A 23,668-nucleotide genomic window follows, 5' to 3' on the forward strand; every position below is an offset into this window, starting at 1 on the left:
GGGAGTTGTAGTTTTGCAGCAGCTGGGGGCATCCTGCTTGGGAAACACTGGATTAGACTCTTATCGCCTATGCTGTAGATAAGTTGTAAAGTACCAATATTCCCCTTTAAGTGTGCAGCAGCACGTTTCACTGCCTCGCCAGTTGTCGCTACTAACTCATTCGCTCCATTATAGTCTATAAGGAATGAGTCAGGTTTGAGTTTAAGCAGGAAAGTAAGGCGTTCACTGCTGCACACTTTACCCAGCTGTAACCCACTATCGCAGCGGGTCTCAAGAGTGAGAATCAGAGTATTCTAAACAATTGACACTTAAAGGGTAACTCTCATTAAAAATGTTTTTGCTATTGCACTCCTTATGGTAAAGAAAAAATATTTCTAATATACTTTGTTTAACAAATATGACGTTTTCTATATTTTATTTGTGCTTAAAAAAAGCTCAAGAGCACATTTTTCCCCCATCTTATACGCAGACTTTGGACCGAAGCCCAAACACAGGAAGTGCAGCCTGGAGTGCTGAGGGGGGTGTGTCCAGCCTCATCCAATCATAGCTCCTCTCCATATGCTGTTGGTTGGACACACCCCCCTCAGCACTCCCTGTGTTTGGGCTTCGGTCCAAAGTCTGTGTATAAGATGGGGGGAAATGTGCTCTTGAGCTTTTTTAAGTACAAATAAAACATAGAAAACTTCATTTTTGTTAAACAAAGTATATTAGAAATATTTTTTTATTTACCATAAGGAGTGCAATAGCAAAAAAAATTAGTTTTAATGAAAGTGCCCATTTAATTTCTTACGAATGCAACCTTTTTTTTTTTTTTTTTTTCTAGTCTGACAGGTTTTGCGCAGAGCAGAAGATCAGTTGGAGGTATGCATCAGGGGGTAAAGAGTGACTCCTTAAGACTGGAGAACAATTTCATATATACATACATACTTTATTATAATATTTTATACAGTGCAAATACATAAAGATATCACAAATAATTAACAAAAATAGAATTGCAATAATTAGACAGTGCAGTAATGCTCTCCACCCTGCCGCTTTCCAGGTGTTGCGAAACTACAACTCCGAGTATGTTGGGAGTTGTAGTTTCAGAGACACAGCTTGAGACCACTACACTGCAGGTTATATGGAGAAATGCCAGGAATTTGGGAATCTTTTCAAATATCTTTGTAAATGGGATATGTATCATGAAATGCCTCGGGGCTGATGTTGTAGGGTATAGATCCTATATAGTATAATGCTGCTTCTTATTCCCGCACTGGAGATGTGTAAAGATGAAGTGGTCAGTGGTCACGTCACACCAACTCTCTTTCCAACTCTAACCAGAGAAGATTACGAAGCATTTCATCTCGTAAAAATGTGAACAGTCCTTCGATGGTCGCCATATCTAAGAAAATCCTTTGTACAGTCCTAACATTTCCTCTGTTTCAGCTCGCGGGCCATCTGACAGAGCGTGCAGGGTCCGCAGAACGTGAGACACACGCAGTCGTTGCAGATACTTCCCTGTAATGCAGAAGAAGAGGCCATTTAGAGATGTATATCAACATAAGGCGCAACATCACATACACGTACATACACGCAGGAAAGCAGCCATGTTTTTCCAGTCTGGTACAACCCCACTACAATAAAATGTCACCGTTTACATCTACATAAAAACCTGAGTCACTTTTTATATACTTTACTGGTTTTCTACCATTTTTAAGTTATTTGGTGTTGCTTTTGTGTTTCTAGACAGAACTGCTTTCAAAACTCTATTGGTTGCCCTTGGAAACAGACTACGGTTTGGCTCCATCTAGTTGTCAGACATGTTACCTGACAGGTCAGAATTATGGGCACTATTATTGGCTAAGCAAAGTTTTGTTCGCTTTATTTTGTTCTGTCAAAAAACGTTCTCATTGGCCACACAACGAATAGGTGAAGTGCGGCTGATGGATAATGGCAGTGCAGGACAAACCTGTAGTATCCCTCACTATAAAGGTGAAGGGAGGGAAGTAAAGGCTGTCTGGTCAAACAGTAAGGGCAGAGTCAGTCTTGGCCACCAAACAATCCTCCGGGGACACGATAATGGGTTCCATAGATCCAGAAAAAGACAATTCTATTTGAGGCTGACTTTGGAGACAAGGCATGCCAATATTTTTGGCAAAACCATGATATTTAAACAAACTTGAAGAAGCGCCGTTTCCGGCGTGAAACAGCCTGTCCTGGTGTACGTCCCCCGCCTCCCTCTATCCACCTGCAATAAAGCTCCGTTGCCATTTGCCATTGGTGAGTGCAGTCTTACTTCTTTGATTTTGTATCCATTGGTCTACACACGGACTTTGCACCCATACGGGGTTACACATCCACTCTACCACAGCTTCATACTACTGAAATCAAAGGATACTGAAACCAGGAACACCCCGGAACACCCCAGATGCTCTCTTTAGGTGGAGTTTACACAAACCCCTCTTCTTTTTTGGTCTGGTTCATGGGATTGTCCAACCAAACTTAGACTCCCAATACTGTAGTCTTATTCCTTATGGGTTAGTTTAGACATTATAGTGATCATTACCAATAAGACCTGATTATTACTCTACATCTCTAGGGCCCCCGCTGCCCGACATGCTGTCAAGGAATAATGGTGGGTTGAAGAGCCTTATGATAGGTGGCTAATATGCCGGTGAAATTTAAGAGACACTTACCGGGATGTGATATCTTTCCCTAATGCCTGTCCTCATAGCCAGTAAAGCGCCACCAATGAATGGAAGGCAGCAGCACTCTCCATAGTCTGTTGCCACTTTACATGCCAGAATGCAGGGGACAAATGCTCCACAGAGACCTAAAGACGGAAAAACAAATTAGACAAAATAAATATATACATCTGAGCTATATGTAAGGTCTTGTCCACAGTGCTCTCTGCTGACACCTGATGCCCGTATCAGGAACTGTCCAGAGCAGAGAAAATCCCCATAGCAAAACCTATGCTGCTCTGGACAGTTCCTGACATGGACAGAGGTGTCAGTAGAGAGCACTGTGGACAACACAAAAAAGAAATTCAAAAAGAAAATAATTTCCTCTGTAGCATACAGCTGCTAAAAAGTACTAAAAGGATTAAGATTTTTTTAATAGAAGTAATTTACAAATCTGTGTAACTTTCTGGCACCAGTTGATTTAAAAAAAAAAAAAAAAAAAAAAGTTTTCCACCAGAGTACCCCTTTAAGTGAGTTTTGCTCGAATGATGTATGACAGGTAAGGTTTTCCATGTTTGCTACTTCTTCTCAAGGTGTCCATGTCAGATATCTCCTCCTTGAGACTTGGTAGATATTTACTCTATGGACTTGTCTATGTCCATTATCCTAAATCATTACTGTGTGGTGTTGAGCTCCCAGTCTACATACTATACTTTTACTACACATTTTGTGCCACCAATATGGTGACCATAACCAAGTGTTTAAAGGGGTACTCCGGTGAAAAACTTTTTTGTTTTTAAATCAACTGGTGCCAGAAAGTTAAACAGATTTGTAAATTACTTCTATTAAAAAAATCTTAATCCTTCCTGTACTTATTAGCTGCTGAATACTACAGTGAAAATTATTTTCCGTTTGAAACACAGAGCTGTCTGCTGACATCATGAGCACAGTGCTCTCTGCTGACATTTCTGTCCATTTTAGGAACTGTCCAGAGTAAAAGGAAATCCCCATAGCAACCATATGCTGTTCTGGACACTTACTAAAATGGACAGAGATGTCAGTAGAGAGCACTGTGGTCGTGATGTCAGCAGACAGCTCTGTGTTTCAAAAAGAAAAGAATTTCCGCTGTAGTATTCAGCAGCTAATAAGTACAGGAAGGATTAAGATTTTTTAATAGAAATAATTTACAAATCTGTTTAACTTTCTGGTACCAGTTGATTTAAAAAAAAAAAAAAAAGTTTTTCGCCGGAGTGCCCCTTTAAATTTTACAAGAAAAAAAAATTTATTAGAAATTCCACCCATGAATACTTACAGACTCCCATGTCTTCACAACAGTCGAAGACTTCGGAGTGCCACTGGCTGCCACTAGCAGCATAGCCTTGCATGGCTTGGGGTTGAGAACTGATTGGGTAAGACATTGTGATCTGTAAGACAAGAACATACAGTCCGTGAATGCACAATAATCATTACAGGGCAAGTTCGGCACACGCCACCGATCCCGCGGGATAGAGCGCTCACAACAACACAGACTTCATTCCAGGAACATCTGAGATCTGTTATTACTCCAAGTCCCCATGGAAGTCTAATCCACCTGCCTAACGTCAGTGGGGTCGCCCCCTGTTTCTATACTTTTTATATACAAAATGTAATTTTTTTTCATCGAAAATAATAACTGTCCATGTTGAATGACAAATAAAATGTGCGGTTCTGGCCTAGGTGTATGAGTAGCTCTATACTGAAAGGCTTAAAGGGGTTATCCAGGAAAAAACTTTATATATATATATATATATATATATATATATATATATATATATATATATATATATATATATCTATCTCAACTGGGTCCAGAAAGTTAAACAGATTTGTAAATTACTTCTATTAAAAAATCTTAATCCTTTCAGTACTTATGAGCTTCTGAAGTTTAGTTGTTCTTTTTCTAAGTGCTCTCTGATGACACGTGTCTCGGGAACCGCCCAGTTTAGAAGCAAATCCCCATAGCAAACCTCTTCTACACTGGGCGGTTCCCGAGACAGGTGTCATCAGAGAGCACTTAGACAGAAAAGAACAACTCCACTTCAGAAGCTCATAAGTACTGAAAGGATTAAGTTTTTTTAATAGAAGTAATTTACAAATCTGTTTAACTTTCTGGAGCCAGTTGATATGTATATATATATATATATATATATATATATATATATATATATATATATAAAATAGTTTTTTCCTGGATAACCCCTTTAAGTCCAGGTAAGAAGCCAGAGCCATAGATATGCATGTAATACTTTGCAGACCATAACAAATTAAGATTTCACAATGTATCCTATTTCCTATGTAACTCTTGTTATCTACGGCCATTATCTGTTATCAGCCGCTTTTATCTTTATCACAGTCTTTCCATTAGAGTTATTAAGATCCCGGGGACATGAGCAGGTGTGTTGGGTTATAAAACATGCATGTTAGGGCCACACCTAGGCAGTGGAGGAACTAAAGGGGGCACCCCCGTAAACTGGGGACAGAGGTTCTTATAAAAAATGGGGTGCTCTATTACACAACGAGCTGCCGACATAGATATACAGAAGACTCTACCAGCCCCCCAAACCCTACTAATCCAATATTCATAATAAAATTAGATTTTTGCAGAGCGCCATGTTGCGGTATAGGTATATAAGCACAACATTGCGGTCTTATTAAGCGCAGTCAATGTATAGCCCTAGGCTTATATACTGCAGGTGAACCCACTACATTTTACCTAGAGAAGTGGGACTAATGGTTGCCCCCTTTACCAATGGAGCGACTATTGGGGTTAGCTCTGCCCTTATTCTTCTCGAATGGGGTGCAAGCTGTTCCCAGGTCCCCAAGTCTTAAGACCGCCATACATTTTAGTGAATAGTCGGCGGAGCTTGCCAACTTTGAGGACCATGTTTCTCAACCAGGCTGTTTTCAGCTGAGGCAAAACTACAACTCCCAGTATGCCCAGACAGCCAAAGGCTGTCTGGGCATGCTGGGAGTTGTAGTTTTGCCACAGCTGGAGGCACCCTGGTTGGGAAACACTGCCCTAGCATGTCAGGCATGTTGGATTTCAACAGCCGAACCCTAACATTTTGGAAGACATAAGCCACCACTGGAGCTGTCTGGCAGTAGCTTACCCCTCCTCTCTCCATTGAAAACACATCAATGTTCATGCGCATGGTGAGATCGGAAGGGATGTACAGCCACCTTAAGCTTTGGGAGGGGGGTTGTGGTCCTATAAATGACGAGTGAGGTTCCATTGGAGACCACCTCTCTTGTGTACACCACACAGGTTGACAGATTTCCTACATTCCTAATATAACATTACAGTAGCGCCTTCAATGTTAGGTTATATTAGGAATGTAGGAAATCTGTCAACCTGTGTGGTGTACACAAGAGAGGTGGTCTCCAATGGAACCTTAACGGGTGAAGAAAGGCAAGAAATCCATCACCTATTACCGCAATACGTGGAGGGATTAGTTGAAAATTTGCCAGCTGTACTAAACCAAACTCCCACAGTAAATACTACAATCCCAGTGACCCGGGCAGAAAGGGAGTAAATGTAAATGGAGGCGAACGCAAATAAATCGTTTTCCAGGAGCATTTTCAGGTGCAGTTAACCCCTTCGGGACTGAACGGGAGTACACGCCGAACAGCGAATAAAAAAAAATGGAAGTAGTGATCGTAAATAAACTAATATCAGTATATTTTTTCACGTCATTATTGCCGATATCGTGAATACACCAGTCCACTTTTTTTTTTTTTTTTTTTTTTTTTTACTGATGCCAGTGATGGTTCTAGTTCTGTACCCAGTGACGATTCTAGTTCTATACACAGTGATGGTTCTAGTTCTATACCCAGTGATGGTTCTAGTTCTATACCCAGTGATGGTTCTAGTTCTATACCCAGTGATGGTTCTAGTTCTGTACCCAGTGACGATTCTAGTTCTGTACCCAGTGATGGTTCTAGGTCTATACACAGTGATGGTTCTAGTTCTGTACCCAGTGACGATTCTAGGTCTATACACAGTGACGGTTCTAGTTCTATACCCAGTGATGGTTCTAGTTCTATACCCAGTGATGGTTCTAGTTCTATACCCAGTGATGGTTCTAGTTCTGTACCCAGTGACGATTCTAGGTCTATACCTAGTGATGATTCTAGGTCTATACCCAGTGATGGTTCTAGGTCTATACACAGTGATGGTTCTAGGTCTATACCCAGTGATGGTTCTAGTTCTATACCCAGTGATGGTTCTAGTTCTATACCCAGTGATGGTTCTAGTTCTATACACAGTGATGGTTCTAGTTCTATACACAGTGATGGTTCTAGTTCTATACACAGTAATGGTTATAGTTCTATACACAGTGATGGTTCTAGTTCTATACACAGTGATGGTTCTAGTTCTATACACAGTAATGGTTATAGTTCTATACACAGTAATGGTTCTAGTTCTATACATAGTGATGGTTCTAGTTCTATATACAGTAATGGTTATAGTTCTATACACACTGATGCTTATCACTGATAAGATGATTCATTGTGGCAGGTATCAGTCACATTGTTACATGCACAATCTCCTTATATACAAGGAAACCTCCTTATGACTCAATATTATCCTTACAACAGGACACAATGAGAAAATGACTATCATTAACAATACCATCCGATTACAATTTTACCCAGGGGTCAACTCCTGGAAAAAAAAAAAAAAGTTTGGGAACTCACCTAAGATTTCTACACAAGGGCTGGTCCTGCAGGACTTCAGCTGTGGAAAAATTGCAGGAACTCCATTCCCATGCGTTCCTGCAGGACTTGAGCCCTGGTTTTACCCACTAACACTTTCTAAGTGTCCAAGAAAAATCTAAAATGTCCAGAAAAATTCTTACATTTTCGTAAAAATAAATAAATAAAAAATAGAACTAAAATACAACAGAGAGAAGGAAAAGCGGACCAGGGGTCGCAGCTTTTAAAATAAATAGGACTTTAAAAAAAAAAAATAAGTGCTGACATCTGATTGGCTGTTTGAGCAACTGCTCCAATTTCGATAACGTTGCCCCAAAGTCTCCAGACAATCCAAAGAGAATAAACATTTTTGCTAAAATCATCATCGCAATTCCCGATCCAGAGTCTTTATCTGGGTATCCTAGTATAGCAGTTATCCTTGTGCCTGATCCCAAGAGTTCAGTATATATATATATATATATATATATATATATATATATATAATACTATAGAAGAGAATTGTGAGATAATACAATGGTGTAAGGTGGTGTTTCCCAACCGGTGCGCCTCCAGCTGTTGCAAAACTACAACTCCCAGCATGCCCGGACAGCCGTTGGCTGTCCGGGCATGCTGGGAGTTGTAGTTTTGCAACAGCTGGAGGCGCACCGGTTGGGAAACACTGCTGTAAGGAGTCTCACATCCAGTGTAACCAGTGAAGACCAGAGCGATAGGCAGAGGACAGTGGTCTGAAGAGCTGACACTTACTTGTGCTGCAGAGCTGTATCAGGGAGAAGATGCTGCGGGAGCTTTGACAATTCAGTTCAAGTTCAGATATTTATACAGAACCTGATGCGAGGATACAGGTTACTGAGATATGACATCACGGTCACCACCCTCAGGTTTTTTTTTTTTTTGTGTCACTCTCCTTCTCCTCCTTCTTTTCAATGTGTCAGTCACATTCCTGACGCTCCCTCCTTCCATCCAGTCACCTTTCCTTATGTTCCCCTCCCCAACTACCCCTTTATCTCCGCTCTTTGCTGCTGGTGATACCTGCGACTGCTGTAGACTCTGAAAACTGGATTTTCTACTTTGTTAACCAGAGGGAGACACAGAGGTTTTATAGCAGTTTTCCCAATGGTCTCATCGCAGTTAGATCCAGAGGGGGACATGACTAGGGGAGGGTAGAGTTACGCTACCCCTGCACCCTGACCTCCCTTCTACTTACCACCACCCCCCCCCACCAAAAACCACAGACTCTTTGTATGGTGCAAAGGCCACAGCGGAACAACCCTTTTTTATTAAACAAATAACGATAAATAACATTTTATACTCTCTTAATAAATAACAACAAAGTTAAATAACATTTCAAACACCTGATACAGGGTTAACATAACCTCCCATCCAAAAATAAATGACCCTCCCCATTCTGGAAGGGGACATGAAGGCAGCTTCAAGTCCAAGCACTGTCTCCTCCTTTGTCCTAGGTCGACCATCACCTGACCCAAGGGCACCTCCTTCAGAGACCCACTCTGTCCCTTCTGCTAGGGACCCCATGATTGGCTGGCTACCATCCCAGCTCCCCCCTGGCCATTATGACCAGGGCCTCCACCATCCTTCTAGCATGCCTCCAAATCCCCCTGAATCTCAGATCAGGCTGTAGGTGAATAACGGTATAGAGTCTTTGTGCATAGTGAAATGTCCATACAAGCTCTAAACTTTCCTCTGCTCCAGCGCCATCTTAGGACTCTCTTCACATGTAGCACTGGGTTCCGCCATGTCTGTACTCCTCGCTGCCATCTCCAGACTGTAGAGGCCTGGCCGTGTGGCTTCTTCTATATGGGGCTCCCACAAGATGGCCACAAGTCGGAAGGACGTCATCGGTGCAGCTCTGACTTCCTGTCCCCCGGCAAACACGCCGCCGTGACAAAACTAAAACAAGCCCCCACATAAACCCAAGACCCTCCTTCCCCATCATTGCCAGCTTAAATGGTGGGCAGGACATGGCTTCTCACTGCAGAATGGCCCCTCCTGTTCCTGCAGACCCCATTCCCCTTGCTTCCTAGTTCCTCCTACTTAACCCTTTACCACCACTCTAGCTCTAACCCCATTAACTCTGTGTTCCGCTGCCTACACCCCCTGTCATGTGTCCCCTCCTCTCCCATTCTGTGCATTCCGGGGGCTTTCTTTTATCATTGCATTTAGAGCTGTTTTGTGGTCTATATTTGGCATATTTTAGGTGCTGTGGGTTTTTTTGCCATTTTTTCTTACACCATTTATCCTTTTCACTACGCAGTGGTCATGGATTTATCATGTGCGACTTATGTGAAAAGTTGCAAATTTTGCAAAAAAAGTTGCAAACACTTACAAAAAGTAGCACAAATACACCAGCCCAGACCATTTCACCCCTAGACTGGTACGGGAGCAGTGTAGTCACCCACAACAGTGCCTGTGCTTTGGTCACTATGTATTATGTTAAAGAGTAGCTCCCACCATGTATATATTTTTTCCCTACCTATTGCTAATCTATCCCTAACCCCCTTCTCTGCCTTTAAATTTTTTTCCTACCTTCTAAACAGCTATTCTTCTGCTGATCACTCTTGCTGAGCATGAAGGCGACTTCCCCAGCAGGAGCCACGTCACTGATGCCTGCTGGGTGCTGACTTCCGCCCTCACCTCATCTATGCTGCACTCCTGTCGAGAACGCGCAATAGCACGGCAGGCTGCTCTGGGGTCTCCTCCTCCCTGTTTAGCAGTTCATGTGCTACCGAGGTAGGAGGAGTATAGAAGCATCGCCGACCTGCCGTGCAAGATTTCCCTGCCCGAAGCAGGGACGAGCTGCACACGAGGCCAGTGAGCCAATGCGTGGAGCACCGGCGTTCACAGCGATCGCTCCCGCCTGTCTGATTGACAGGAAGGGAGCGAGCGCAGGCTGACTGAATTCGGACCGATTGCCCGGCCGGGATCGGTCCGAATTCAGCAGGGACGTCACAGCAGGCTACAGCTGGCCACTAGGAGGGAGACCTCTAGTGGCCGGTTTTCAAACAGAAAATACAATATTTTAAATACAAAAAAAAAATTTGATGTATATTAGAGATATGTTGTAGTACATAAGTACTACAACATATTTAAAAAAAAAAAAAAAAGTTAATGACAGTGCCCATTTAAGTAAATGGGGAAGAAAATATTCAATAGACTCTGAAGGACCCAGGAGACCTATTTATTGTGGATACAAACTGAAATAACAAGTATACAATAAGTAAGTGTGACTTGTCCAGCTTTAGACCCACATTATGAAAAATTAGAGGGCAAAAAATTACAAAAAATTAGAGGGCAAACCTGAGTGTTTGGAAAAAGCAAACCCACCAACATTATATACTTGACATCACTTCTACAATCTATATACTGTACATAACCGCACAAAGAATAGAAGGAGAACACAAGGGACATCATTTTTGTGGGGCCCAAGCTAAAACACCAGGCACAGCCAATGGATAAGGGTTACGTAACTTTTGTAGGGGAAAAAAAACCAAACCATTTTAAGAAATCTTATATGACCCCCATAACCCTGTACATGTATATCAAAATTTTGAGTCGGGAGCATAAAGATAATTCAGATCCTTGCTCTCTAACCCCCCAGATGCCACAGTCAATAGCTACCGTGGCATCAAGTTTGTTTGCTGGAGAGGGCGCCCCCTGTCATCCTGTTGTTCCCATATGACATTGGCAGTTGACGTTGCAGTCAGGGGTCATATTTAACAATAAAAATATGAAAATCATTTTTAAGATAAAAAAAACTTTCAATTTTATTATTTAAAATAAATAAACAGTTAATGTAGCCACATCTGTGAAAGCACCAACCATCAACATATTGTCACATTCATCACTCATAAAAAAATACACATTGCGAGAATTCCTGTTTTTTGGTCACCTGGCCTTCCAAAAAAGGCCTCTCAAAAACCATATGTGCCCTAAAATGGTACAAAGAAAAACCAAAGCTCATCCAGAAAAAACAAACCTCAATGTTAGCAAATGGGAGTAAAGCCCAAAATAGGAGTATAAATGGTCAAAAAAACCATATGTACCCCAAAATGGTACCAACAAAAAACTAAACTAAGGCTCCTTCTTAAAAAAAAGAAAACACACTTAAAAAAAAAAAGCTCAAAAAAAAAAGCTCAAAAAAAAAAAAAAAAAAGATTGTGTTAAAGTATGGGAGTGAATCAAAAAAGAAACAAAAGGTTTTATTTAGTATAAATAGTAAAACATAAACACTATAAAACTTCACATCATAATAATCGCACTGAGGCAAATAAAAGTTGACATGTAAGACTGGCTGGCATCAGGTATAGGTGAACTCCGCCTAGATCTTGATGCAACTGGGCAGTTCCTGACATGGCCAGAGGTGGCAGCAGAGAGCACTGAGGTCAGACTGGAAGAAACTACACAACTTCCTCTTTATTATACAGCAGCTGACAAGTACTGGAAGGATTAAGATTTTTAAATAGAAGTCATTTACAAATCTGTTTAACTTTCTGGCACCAGTTGATTTGAAAAAAACAAAACAAAACTTTAAACTGAATTGTGATGGGGTAAGCATGGTACATGGTCTCTATGTAGCCTGTAGCACTGAGCCAAATAAGGCTAGGTTCACACTACGGAATCTCTGGGCAGAAAATTTATGCCTGGAGATTAGGAGTGTGGCCAGCGCTTACTGATTCAGTCGGCGCTAGGACCGTGCGGACACTGCAGTCTCCAATAGACAGGTGGAAATTTTCATTCACAAATTCCGAAGTGTGAATTTGTTATATTCACTACACTATACATTTTAGTTAGCGGAATTTCTGCCTGCAATTTCAAAGCGGAATTGCAGGCGGAAATTCCATAGTGTGAACCTAGCCTAAATGTTAAAGGGGTACTCCGGTGGAAAACTTTTTTTTTTTTTTTTTTATCAACTGGTGCCAGAAAGTTAAACAGATTTGCAAATTACTTCTATAAAAAAAATCCTAATCCTTCCAGTACTTATTAGCTGCTGAATACTACAGATTACATTATTTCCTTTTTGGAACACAGAGCTCTCTGCTGACATTATGACCACAGTGCTCTCTGCTGACATCTCTGTCCATTTTAAGAACTGTCCAGAGAATCCCCATAGCAAACATATGCTGCTCTGGACAGTTCCTAAAATGGACAGAGATGTCAGCAGAGAGCACTGTGGCCGTGATTTCAGCTGAGAGCACTGTGGCCGTGATGTCAGCAGAGAGCACTGTGGCCGTGATGTCAGCAGAGAGCACTGTGGCCGTGATGTCAGCAGAGAGCTCTGTGTTCCAGAAAGAAAAGAATTTCCTCTGTAGTATTCAGCAACTAATAAGTACTGGAAGGATTAAGATTTTTTAATAGAAGTAATTTACAAATCTAAAAAATGGGGTATGTGCAGCTCACAATATAAATTAATCGAGGCTAAATGGAAAGTATTTACACCAAAAAATACTAGTACAAAATAATATATAAGGAAAAAAAGGGGGGGTACCAAATGCCTCTAGACTAATACCATAAAATGGTACATGATGATGAAATTACAGAAAAAATAATAAATAGGACTGTGCTTCACTTTAAATGATGTACAAATTTAATATAAAAAATTGCAAATAGGACATAAAATAAATAATACAAATCTAATACAAAAATGCCTCCTACCACAGGGCCCTTGTGGGGAGGTGAGATAATTAAATACAAAGCATATATTAAAAATATTTTTGTAAAAATTATAGCATGTGAATTACGTTCTACCGCTATCTCAATATATTGTAAACCGACATAGTATACTTTTGTGCGGTATACTCCGTTCCCATGTGATTTAGAACAGTTCACAAAGTGATATAGTTACCAACTCCTCAGGGTGGTTTTGGCTGGACGTCCGAGAGATAAATATATGAGGACTGTATTCAGCGCTTGCGTGCGCTTACGGTGACGGGCCCGGATGCCACAGGCCAAAAAAGGTCACCGGTCACGGAATAATGGCAGGCTCGATGGCAGATGCAATGGAGGCTTTATCCAGCGCTGGCATGCGCTTGCGATGACGGGCCCGGTTGCCGCAGGCCAAGGAGAAGTCACCGATCGCGGAGTAGCTCCGGAGATGTAGATATACTCGGAGATATATGGATCTTGCTCCGGAAACAGGGAAAGGAAAGCCTCGTGGAAGATCTCTCGGCATCTGGTGGAATGGCGGATGAATTACAGCCAGGTGTACAATCAGCAGGTGATGGAGTTGTGTCGGAGATAGATGATGGCGGTTTGTAGATTGCGGTAGTCATGCAATAGATATTTCTTTCTCTAGACGCGTTTCAGGGTACTTTATATATGACCCTTTTATATATGATCCTCTCTACTGAGGAAAGGGTCATATATAAAGTACCTTGAAACGCGTCTAGAGAAAGAAATATCTATTGCATGACTACCGCAATCTACAAACCGCCATCATCTATCTCCGATACAACTCCATCACCTGCTGATTGTACACCTGGCTGTAATTCATCCGCCATTCCACCAGACGCCGAGAGATCTTCCACGAGGCTTTCCTTTCCCTGTTTCCGGAGCAAGATCCATATATCTCCGAGTATATCTACATCTCCGGAGCTACTCCGCGATCGGTGACTTCTCCTTGGCCTGCGGCAACCGGGCCCGTCATCGCAAGCGCATGCCAGCGCTGGATAAAGCCTCCATTGCATCTGCCATCGAGCCTGCCATTATTCCGTGACCGGTGACCTTTTTTGGCCTGTGGCATCCGGGCCCGTCACCGTAAGCGCACGCAAGCGCTGAATACAGTCCTCATATATTTATCTCTCGGACGTCCAGCCAAAACCACCCTGAGGAGTTGGTAACTATATCACTTTGTGAACTGTTCTAAATCACATGGGAACGGAGTATACCGCACAAAAGTATACTATGTCGGTTTACAATATATTGAGATAGCGGTAGAACGTAATTCACATGCTATAATTTTTACAAAAATATTTTTAATATATGCTTTGTATTTAATTATCTCACCTCCCCACAAGGGCCCTGTGGTAGGAGGCATTTTTGTATTAGATTTGTATTATTTATTTTATGTCCTATTTGCAATTTTTTATATTAAATTTGTACATCATTTAAAGTGAAGCACAGTCCTATTTATTATTTTTTCTGTAATTTCATCATCATGTACCATTGTATGGTATTAGTCTAGAGGCATTTGGTACCCCCCCTTTTTTTCCTTATAATTTACAAATCTGTTTAACCTTCTGGCACCAGTTGATCAAAAAAAAAAAGTTTTCCAGAGTACCCGTTTAAAATGTAAGTCCGGGTTCACATATCTCCAGCATAGGTGAACTCAGCCTAGATCTCGATGCAACTGATGCCTCAACTGATGACAAAGTGTGCATCAGTTGTCATTAGTAGTATGGGATCCGGCGTTCATTGTTTCTGGACGCTGGACAGAGGAACGCAGCAAGCTGTCCGGTGCTGCCCGGCGTGTCCAACCACCCGGCGTCAAAATAAAGATGGTGGATTATTGTGAAGTGTCCCATTCAAATGATTGGGCTCAGATCTAGCATCAGTTTCCCTCCGGTGCATGTCGGACATACGTGAACCCAGCCTTACTTCGCTGTGAGCAGCCTCCCATGAATGGATCCCTCATTGCACTTTATTACTGTTGTTTTGCCTTTAAATCAGACAATACAAGAGAACAAATGCTGAATACTGGTAAAGGGAATGGTGCGGAATTTCTGGAGTTATGGGAAAAACAGAGCTGCATCTAATGTTACCTGGAAGAGGCAGAACCTGCATTGTTTTTGGTGATATCCGGCACCCTGGAGGAGTCACCCCCCCCCCCCCAACAACGTCATTGTTATTGGTGAAAGATCAAAGACTCTTATAAAGCTTTACTGCCTCGAGACGTTAGTCAAAAAATAAAGGAAAACAGATTGAAGTTGTAAATGTTTAAATGATAATTAGGGCCCCAGCTAAAAAGAAAAAGAAAAGCTGGACAGGAATATTCTCAAGGAGTTTGTTTCCTAGACAGCATCAATTGGTTGTCAACGCAGTGAATAACAGCGGTGCCTAGGAACAATGGGAGTCTCCATTGTAATGGCCCTTTTGTTGTCATGGCGCTATAGCTGGCCTATGACTTTATTACTGACTCCTCATTGGTTTAATGGTTTAAAATAAAATAATCATCATAATAATTAAAAGAAATGAGTTTTTGGGGGATTTTAGGCTGTATCGAATAGGGAAAGGTCAAACTGATTTAGATGATCCCCTAAATTACCAACTACAAGAATTTTCTGGGGGAATTGGGGCCCCTAGTAACCCTATTATACAGTTTTTTTTTCCCCACCGGGTTTACACTAGGGAATTTACACTAGGGAATTTCCGGCTGGACAAAATCCGGACGGAGATTGCGAGTGCAGGTTGATTCAGTCTGCGGCTCAATGTTCTGGGGGAATTTTTTTTAATCCTAATTTTCTGTCAGAAATTCCGACCAGAAAATTTTGCGGAAAACCCCCTTCACTTGCACGGTAATCTTCATGCAGTGGAATTTCCAAAACGAAATTTCTGAGCGGAATTCCGGTCAGAAATTCCGTAGTGTGAACCCGGCCTTGAGGCCGGGTTCACACTACGGGATTTCTGAACGGAATTCCTCCTGGGAATTTAGGTTGGAAATTCAGAGTCCTATTTCGGTCAATGGGATTCCGCTGCACAGTGCACATTACGGAATTTCAGTGGTGGACGTTCTGCCGCCTAAAGAACTTGCTTATTCTTCTGGCGGAATCCGCTTCGCAGACATTGCCATCTATGGGGTCTTAAGGCCGGGTTCACACTACGGAATTCCGCCTGGGAATGTAGGTTGGAAATTATGAAATTCTGAGTCCCATTTCTGTCAATGGGATTCCGCTGCACAGAGCACATTACGGAATTTCATTGGTGGATGTTCTGCCGCCTAAAGAACTTGCTTATTCTTCTGGCAGAATCCGCTTCGCAGACATTGCCATCTATGGGGGCCGGCAATGTCTGTGCTGTCTTAGCGCTGACTGATTTCAGTTGGCGCTGGCAAAACTTGGGATCTTCAGCCTTAAAGGGGTACTCCAGTGGAATTTTTTTTTTTTATCCAAATAACCTGTTGCCAGAAAGTTATAAAGGTTTGTAAATGACTTCTATAAAAAAAATCTTAACCCTTCCAGTACTTATCAGCTGCTGCATGCTCCAGAGGAAGTTGTAAAGTTCTTTTCTGTCTGTCCACAGTGCTCTCTGCTGACACCCCTGTCCATGTCAGGAACTGTCCAGAGGAGGAAAGTTTTGCTATGGGGACCTGTTTCTGCGCTGGCCAGCTCCTGACTAAGATCCAACCGCTCCCCGCCATCTCCATGCAGCCCCCGGCATTCTGTGCCGGGTACTGCACCAGTCTCGGGAAAACTGGATTTCCGGGACTGGAGACGTGACGCCATGCCACGCCCTCTCATGATGTCACGCCATGCCCTCTCTTTTCATGTTTATGGGCGGAATACCCCTTTAAAAGCCACATTCTTATTTACTTCAATAGAATTGATTCTGAAAGCTACAGTCATTATATGTTTTAACAACCGGTCCAAAAACTTCCGTGCACAGATATTTGTTTATCGTATATTTTCTTTCCATACATCCTCTTGGAGATCCTAGAGATAAAAACAAGGAAATTCTGATGCAATTCTGGTTATGATCATTATGGGCGTTTTTTTTTATGGCGCTATAGAAATGTCCTTCGTTTTTGTTCACCCAGTGGCATTTTGTCTTCTATGGTCGCTCACAGTCCATCCATGTTATTCTGAAGGCCATAGAGTAAAGGCAACTTTAAAGGGGTTCTCCGATGCTTACACATCTTTTATAAGATGCCTGATTGCGGGAGTCCCGCCGCTGGGGACCCCCGGGATCATGCATGCGGCACCCAGTTTGTAATCAGTCCCCGGAGCGTGTTCACTCCGGGTCTGATTACAGGCGACCACCGGGCCGGCGGCGTGGACAGTTCCCGACATGGACAGAGGTGTCAGCAGCGAACACTGTAGTCAGACTGGAAAGAACTACACAACTTCCTCTGGAGCATACAGCAGCTGATAAGTCCTGGAAGGGTTAACATTTTTATATAGAAGTAATATACAAATCTGTATAACTTTCTGGCACCAGTTGATTTAAAAAAAAAACTATTCTTTCCCTCTGGAGAACCCCTTTAAAGGGGTTATCCAGGATTAGAAACAACATAGCTGCTTTCTTCCAAAAACAACGCCACCCCTGTCACCAGCTTGTGTGTGGTATTACAACTCTGCTTCATCCACTTCAATGGAACTGAGCTGCAATACCTCACGCAGCCTGTAGACAAGAGTGGCGCTGTTTCTAGAAGAAAGCAGCTCTATTTGTGTCAAACTCTGGATAACCCCTTTAAGATTACACTGTAGAATCTTACGCCCCTTGGTATTGAGTCAACATGGCCTGTAATGATCTAGTTGTACTAATAGGATTTTTTTTTTAATGGTTGAATACATGTAGGGAGCCTTTTTATGGTCAGTTTTAGCCGTTGCGTGCCTGGGGGTATATGTCTTTGTGCCCCGCACGCAGGGCCAGGAATTGATTCGGGAAGGTGGCCATGGATTCTTTGTGAGATCTAGTTAAGCCCGTGTTCCATACATAATCCTTTGCTCATGGCTTTCATACATCGCCCAACTCCATCCGGCTGGTCATGTGATGCTTCTACCGCTTTGGGACAGACGGCCATTCATTCATTTTGACTATACAGAGTAGCGTGCCACATGGGCTTTGATGCTATATAGTTTCTATGGGTCGTGACGGGATGTAACGGGATGTATCCAAAGTCATCTCCTTGGATACCTTCAGATACCCCAGATACACTTCGGGGGAGGTTTATCAAAACCTGTCCAGAGGAAAAGTTGCCCAGTTGCCCATAGCAACCAATCAGATCGCTTCTTTCATTTTGCAGAGGCCTTGTTTAAAATGAAAGAAGCGATCTGATTGGTTGCTATGGGCAACTTTTCCTCTGGAAAAGCTGCTGAGTTGCCCATAGCAACCAATCAGATCGCTGCTTTCATTTTTAACAAGGCCTCTGCAAAATGAAAGAAGCGATCTGATTGGTTGCTACGGGCAACTGGTCAACTTTTCCTCTGGACAGGTTTTGATAAATCTCCCCCTTCATCTCTGTTTAGGTTGTGGTTCTCTGCTTTGCATTTTGGCAAAACAAAACACAAACCTGTAAAACAGGTAACGGAGTCTCAGTATGACATAGACCAGTGTTACCCAACCAGGGTGCCTCCAGCTGTTGTAAAACTACAACTCCCAGCACGCCCGGACAGCCGAAGGCTGTCCGGGCATGCTGGGAGTTGTAGTTTTGCAACAGCTGAAGGCACCCTGGTTAGGATACCCTGACAGACTATGGAGTGTCACAAAGAAAGTTATGTGACTGAGGGCATCTGGAAGCGAGACATAATGTATGGTTTGTCATACTGTAATCTGCAACAATGAGTTCACAATGTAAAATAAAAAAATAATAAAAAATAAAAAAGTAAAACAGGGGTAAAAATATATTAGTCTTAAACTCCACCACTAAATAGTAAAAATAATTTTAAAAAAAACTAAATTTATTTATAAAAAAAAGTTGTAAATTTTATAGTAATGTACTCTAATGTCAAATTTAGTTTTCTGTATTCTCAAAGGTCTCTGCAGTAGCTTTCGATATTTAAAGGGGTACTCCGCCCTTAGACATCTTATCCCCTATTCAAAGGATAGGGGATAGGATGTCTGATTGCAGGGGTCCTGCCGCTGGGACCCCCCGCGATCTCCGTGCAGCAGCCGGCATTCTGTGCCAGGTGCTGCTCCAGTCTTGGAGACACCGTTACGCCCCCTCCCTTATACGTGAATGGAGGGGGTGTGATGTGACGACTACGTCAAGTCTCCATCTCGGAAACCCAGCGTTTAAAGGGGTACTCCGGTTGAAAACTTTTTTTTTTTTTTTTTACATGAACTGGTGCCAGAAAGTCAAACAGATTTGTAAATTACTTTTATTAAAAAAAATCTTAATCCTTTTAGTACTTTGTAGCAGCTGTATGCTACAGAGAAAATTCTTTACTTTTTTTTATTTCTTTTTTGTCTTGTCCATAGTGGACAACACAAAAAAGAAATTAAAAAAATAAAGATTTTCCTCTGTAGCAAACAGCTGCTAAAAAGTACTGAAAGGATTAAGATGTTTCAATAGAAGCAATTTACAAATCTGTTTAATTTTCTGGCACCAGTTCATTTAAAAAAACTAAAAGTTTTCCACCGGAGTATCCCTTTAAGGGTGCGTTCCCACCTGGCGTATACTCAGTGTATTTCACGCTGCGCAAAAAATTTGCAGCAGCAGCGGGAAATACGCTGCGTATTCCTTGCTCACTATACACACAAGGCTTTCCGGCGGCTGCGGCAAATTTGCCGCTGCTGCCGCAAATTTCACACTGCGTATACGCCAGGTGGGAACGCACCCTCAGAGACTGGAGCGGCACACGGTGCTGCATGGAGATCGCGGGGGGTCCCAGCAGCGGGACCCCTGCATTCAGACATTTTATCCCCTATACTCTGAATGGGGGAGAAGATGTCTAAGGGTGGAAAACCCCTTTAACCAGGTTTTTTTTTTTCGTGTTACTATTTTATTTTAGTGCCCAAATTTTCATGTGATTTAAAATAGTAATCAGACAAACCCGGATTGCGACAGACTTTATCACAATGTTCACAATGAAAATGTGCGGAGCAGCAGGCAGGTGATATGAGGAGAACAGAGCGAGCAGCTCCAGCTCATCCAGCAGGAATGTTAGAACAACGTCTTACAAATTGGGGAATTACCAATGTGTCAGCTGATGTGAGGGCACAATCTGCTATCTGCCACCATCTATAAGATGGAAAAAACCAAGCATATTGTTACGTCCATGAGGATGAATCAAAATGGAGGACTCTGATGGCTTTAGTGATACCAATGCTAACACTGACAAAAATCAGAAGAAAGAAACTGTCCACAGCAGTCACCAAATCGGACTCATTCACTCCTTTATAGTCTGTGGGCAATGAGTTGGGCTTTAGTAACAGCTGGGGAGGGAGGTGCATGCCCCCTCCATATATGTCTATGGGAGAGACCAAAGATAGCCAAACGGCTCTAATGTAGAGATATATGGAGGGGGCATGGCAGTTCCCGCTTCGTGCAGGGGTCATGATGCACCGCCTTGGGGGAGAGCCAGGGCCCCAGCAGTTGGACCCTCCTCGCGATATAAAACTTATCCCCTATGCTGCAGATAGGAAATCTATTTTACCCCAAGACTTCTCCTTCAGGGTATATTCACACTGCGGAATCTCAGCTCACTGAATTCAGCGAGCGAACATTCCGTCTGGCGGCCGCAACCAAAAAATACTTCGGTGGTAGGACCACCTGGCACTGGGCCATCACCATTGACGGCTATGCAGTGCTCGTGGACTCCCGCGCAAAGAATGAACATGTTCTTTCTTTGCGCAGAACAGTTTCAGCGGTGGAATTCACCGCCGCTGAAATTCTGTAGTGTGAATGGGTCTCGCGGAAGACCCATTCACACAGATGGTAATGTTCTCTGCGTGGAATTCCGCTGTGTGAACATACCCATAAGATTTATTCATAGGATAAGTGTCTGATATTTTTGAAGAATGCGGAAAGCAGAATTCCCAAGGCAAAATGCACGCTGCGGTAATTCTGCTGCCGGAATGGGACCTCGAAATTCCATTTAAATAAATAGACAGTAAATCATGGCAGAATTCAACATGGAAATTCTGCCGTGTGATCATACCTAAAGGCTGACTTCCCAGGTGGAATAAGTGTTGGGGTCCCCAGTTCTAGGGATAAATCTGGGTCTCTGTGATGTGAATCTCTCTCTAGAACTGGGGATCCCAACCCACTAGGTGAGTCAGCCATTGGCCGTCATGTCTTAATGGAGTATGAATGGCCTGTGAACGTCTCATTGGGTGGGATGGGGATCAAGGAGCCCCCATGTTCTGGACAAAGATTCCAGCCCCACCTCTAAGATGCGCACCTACTAGACATTTAGGGTATTTCCACAGGACATGTCTGGGAATACCCCTCCCTAATATATAACCTTTAAACACCTGCTCTATTTTGGGCCTCATTGACCATATAATATTTGTATTTATTTTTTATTACCGTATTTTTCGCCGTATAAGACGCACTTTTTCTTCCCCAAATCTGGGGGGAAAAAGTCGGTGCGTCTTATACGGCGAATACACCCCTTTCGCGGCGGTCCCTGCGGCCACCAACGGCCGGGACCCGCGGCTAATACAGGACATCACCGATCGCGGTGATGCCCTGTATTAACCCTTCAGACGCGGCGATCAAAGCTGACCGCCGCGTCTGAAGGGAAAGTGACACTAACCCGGCTGTTCAGTCGGGCTGTTCGGGACCGCCGCGATTTCACCGCGGCGGTCCCGAACAGCCCGACTGAATAGCCGGGTTAGTGCTTACAGGACACCGGGAGGGACCTTACCTGCCTCCTCGGTGTCTTCTCCGTTCAGGGATCCCCTGTATGGCCGGCGCTCTCCTTCCTCGTCATCACGTCGTCGCGTACGTGCGTCGGCGTGCGTAACGACGTGATGACGGTGACGGAGAGCGAGGATACCCGGCCGGCAGCAGAGACGTTCCGGAGAGATGGGGACACGGCGACAGCGATGGAGCGACATCCAGGGCAGCGGTGACGGGTCCGGAGCGGCGGGGACACGTGAGTATTACCTCCTATGCAGTGGTCTTCAATCTGCGGACCTCCAGATGTTGCAAAACTACAACTCCCAGCATGCCCGGACAGCCAACGGCTGTCCGGGCATGCTGGGAGTTGTAGTTTTGCAACATCTGGAGGTCCGCAGGTTGAAGACCACTATTGGGTTCAAAATCTTTATTTTTTTAGATTTTGCCCCTAAAAATATGGTGCGTCTTATACGCCGGTGCGTCCTATAGGACGAAAAATACGGTAAAATTTTTAGGTTATAGTCACAAATCACTTTTAGTGCCTGCAGTTTGCAACTGCTGATGTACTGGCGCTCACCATTGCCATTTCATTGTCCACGTGCGGCTCACTCTTCCTGGGCGCCACCATGCTGCCTCCTTCACCTCCAAGGCTGTAACTGCAGCGTCTCATAGGGGGCAGGCGCGTGCTGTCTCTGTCCTTTATACTGGTTGTGTGCGCACGCAAAATCTGTCCCCCACCTGTCCTGGCTCGGTATCTCCTATCTAAGTCCTCCTCACCCACTATGTGATTCCTGAATAGTAATGAGCGGCATTGGCCATATTCGAATTTGCAATATTTTGCGAATATATAGACGAATATTCGTCCTATATTCGCAAATTTTGCGTATTCGTTATATTCACATATTCGAGGAAGAAAACAGTGAGGGGGTGGGCAACTTTACTATTGGTTGCTAGGGATGTTGTTGATAACCTCTGACAAGTGTATTTGCATCATTCTAATTGGCCCAAAAGTGAAAAGCAGGAATATGCGAATATGCGGGAAAAAAGCAAATATTCATAATTTTGAATATATAGCAAATATAACCACAATATTTGCAAATTTGCGATATTCGCGATAAAAATTCGAAATGCGAATATTCTCACCCAACACTATTCTTGAAGAATATTGTGGTTTATCATAATAAAGGGCAATTTGTATTTTCCTGTGTCTCTGAATTACTTGCACCTGTCTTGTAGTGGCTTTTGGATCCTGCTGCTTCAACTTCTTGATCTCTACTAGAGATGAGCGAACTTACAGTAAATTCGATTCGTCACGAACTTCTCGGCTCGGCAGTTGATGTCTTTTTCTGCATAAATTAGTTCAGCATTCAGGTGCTCCCGTGGGCTGGAAAAGGTGGATACATTCCTAGGAGACTCTTTCCTAGGACTGTATCCACCTTTTCCAGCCCACCGGAGCACCGGAAAGCTGAACTAATTTATGCAGGAAAAGTCAGCAACCGCTGAGCTGAGAAGTTCGTGACGAATCGAATTTACTGTAAGTTCGCTCATCTCTAATCTCTACATCCCCAGCTAAACTGGAAATTAAAGGGGTTGTCCATGATTAGAAAAACACTGCTTCTTTTTTTTTTTTTTTTTTTTTTTTATAAAAATAGCACCACTTCTGTCCTCAGTTTGTGTCTGGTTTTGCAGCTTGGCTCTATTAAAGTGAATAGGGGAGATTTATCAAAAA

The 23,668-nt window shown here is 43.0% G+C and overlaps 1 protein-coding gene across 3 annotated transcripts; it reads right to left on the reverse strand.

Annotated features, from left to right (window-relative positions):
* Nucleotides 1–907: 907 nt before the first annotated feature.
* LOC130293755 (cornifelin homolog B-like) lies at nt 908–23,074 on the reverse strand. Of its 3 annotated transcripts, none has more exons than XM_056542817.1 (4): nt 22,517–23,074; nt 3,979–4,090; nt 2,679–2,815; nt 908–1,500 (listed from the first exon to the last, which is right to left on the reverse strand). In XM_056542817.1, the coding sequence occupies exons 1-4, from the start codon at nt 22,607–22,609 to the stop codon at nt 1,408–1,410; spliced, it is 435 nt and encodes a 144-aa protein (XP_056398792.1). In that variant the 5' UTR covers nt 22,610–23,074; the 3' UTR covers nt 908–1,407. The 3 variants fall into 3 exon arrangements, with proteins under 3 accessions (XP_056398792.1, XP_056398794.1, XP_056398795.1); XM_056542819.1 differs by lacking the exon at nt 22,517–23,074 and adding an exon at nt 18,114–18,252; XM_056542820.1 differs by lacking the exon at nt 22,517–23,074 and adding an exon at nt 15,197–15,230.
* Nucleotides 23,075–23,668: the final 594 nt, after the last annotated feature.

The sequence above is a fragment of the Hyla sarda genome, chromosome 10, assembly GCF_029499605.1.
Source record: "Hyla sarda isolate aHylSar1 chromosome 10, aHylSar1.hap1, whole genome shotgun sequence".
Classification (NCBI taxonomy): Eukaryota; Metazoa; Chordata; class Amphibia; order Anura; family Hylidae; genus Hyla; species Hyla sarda.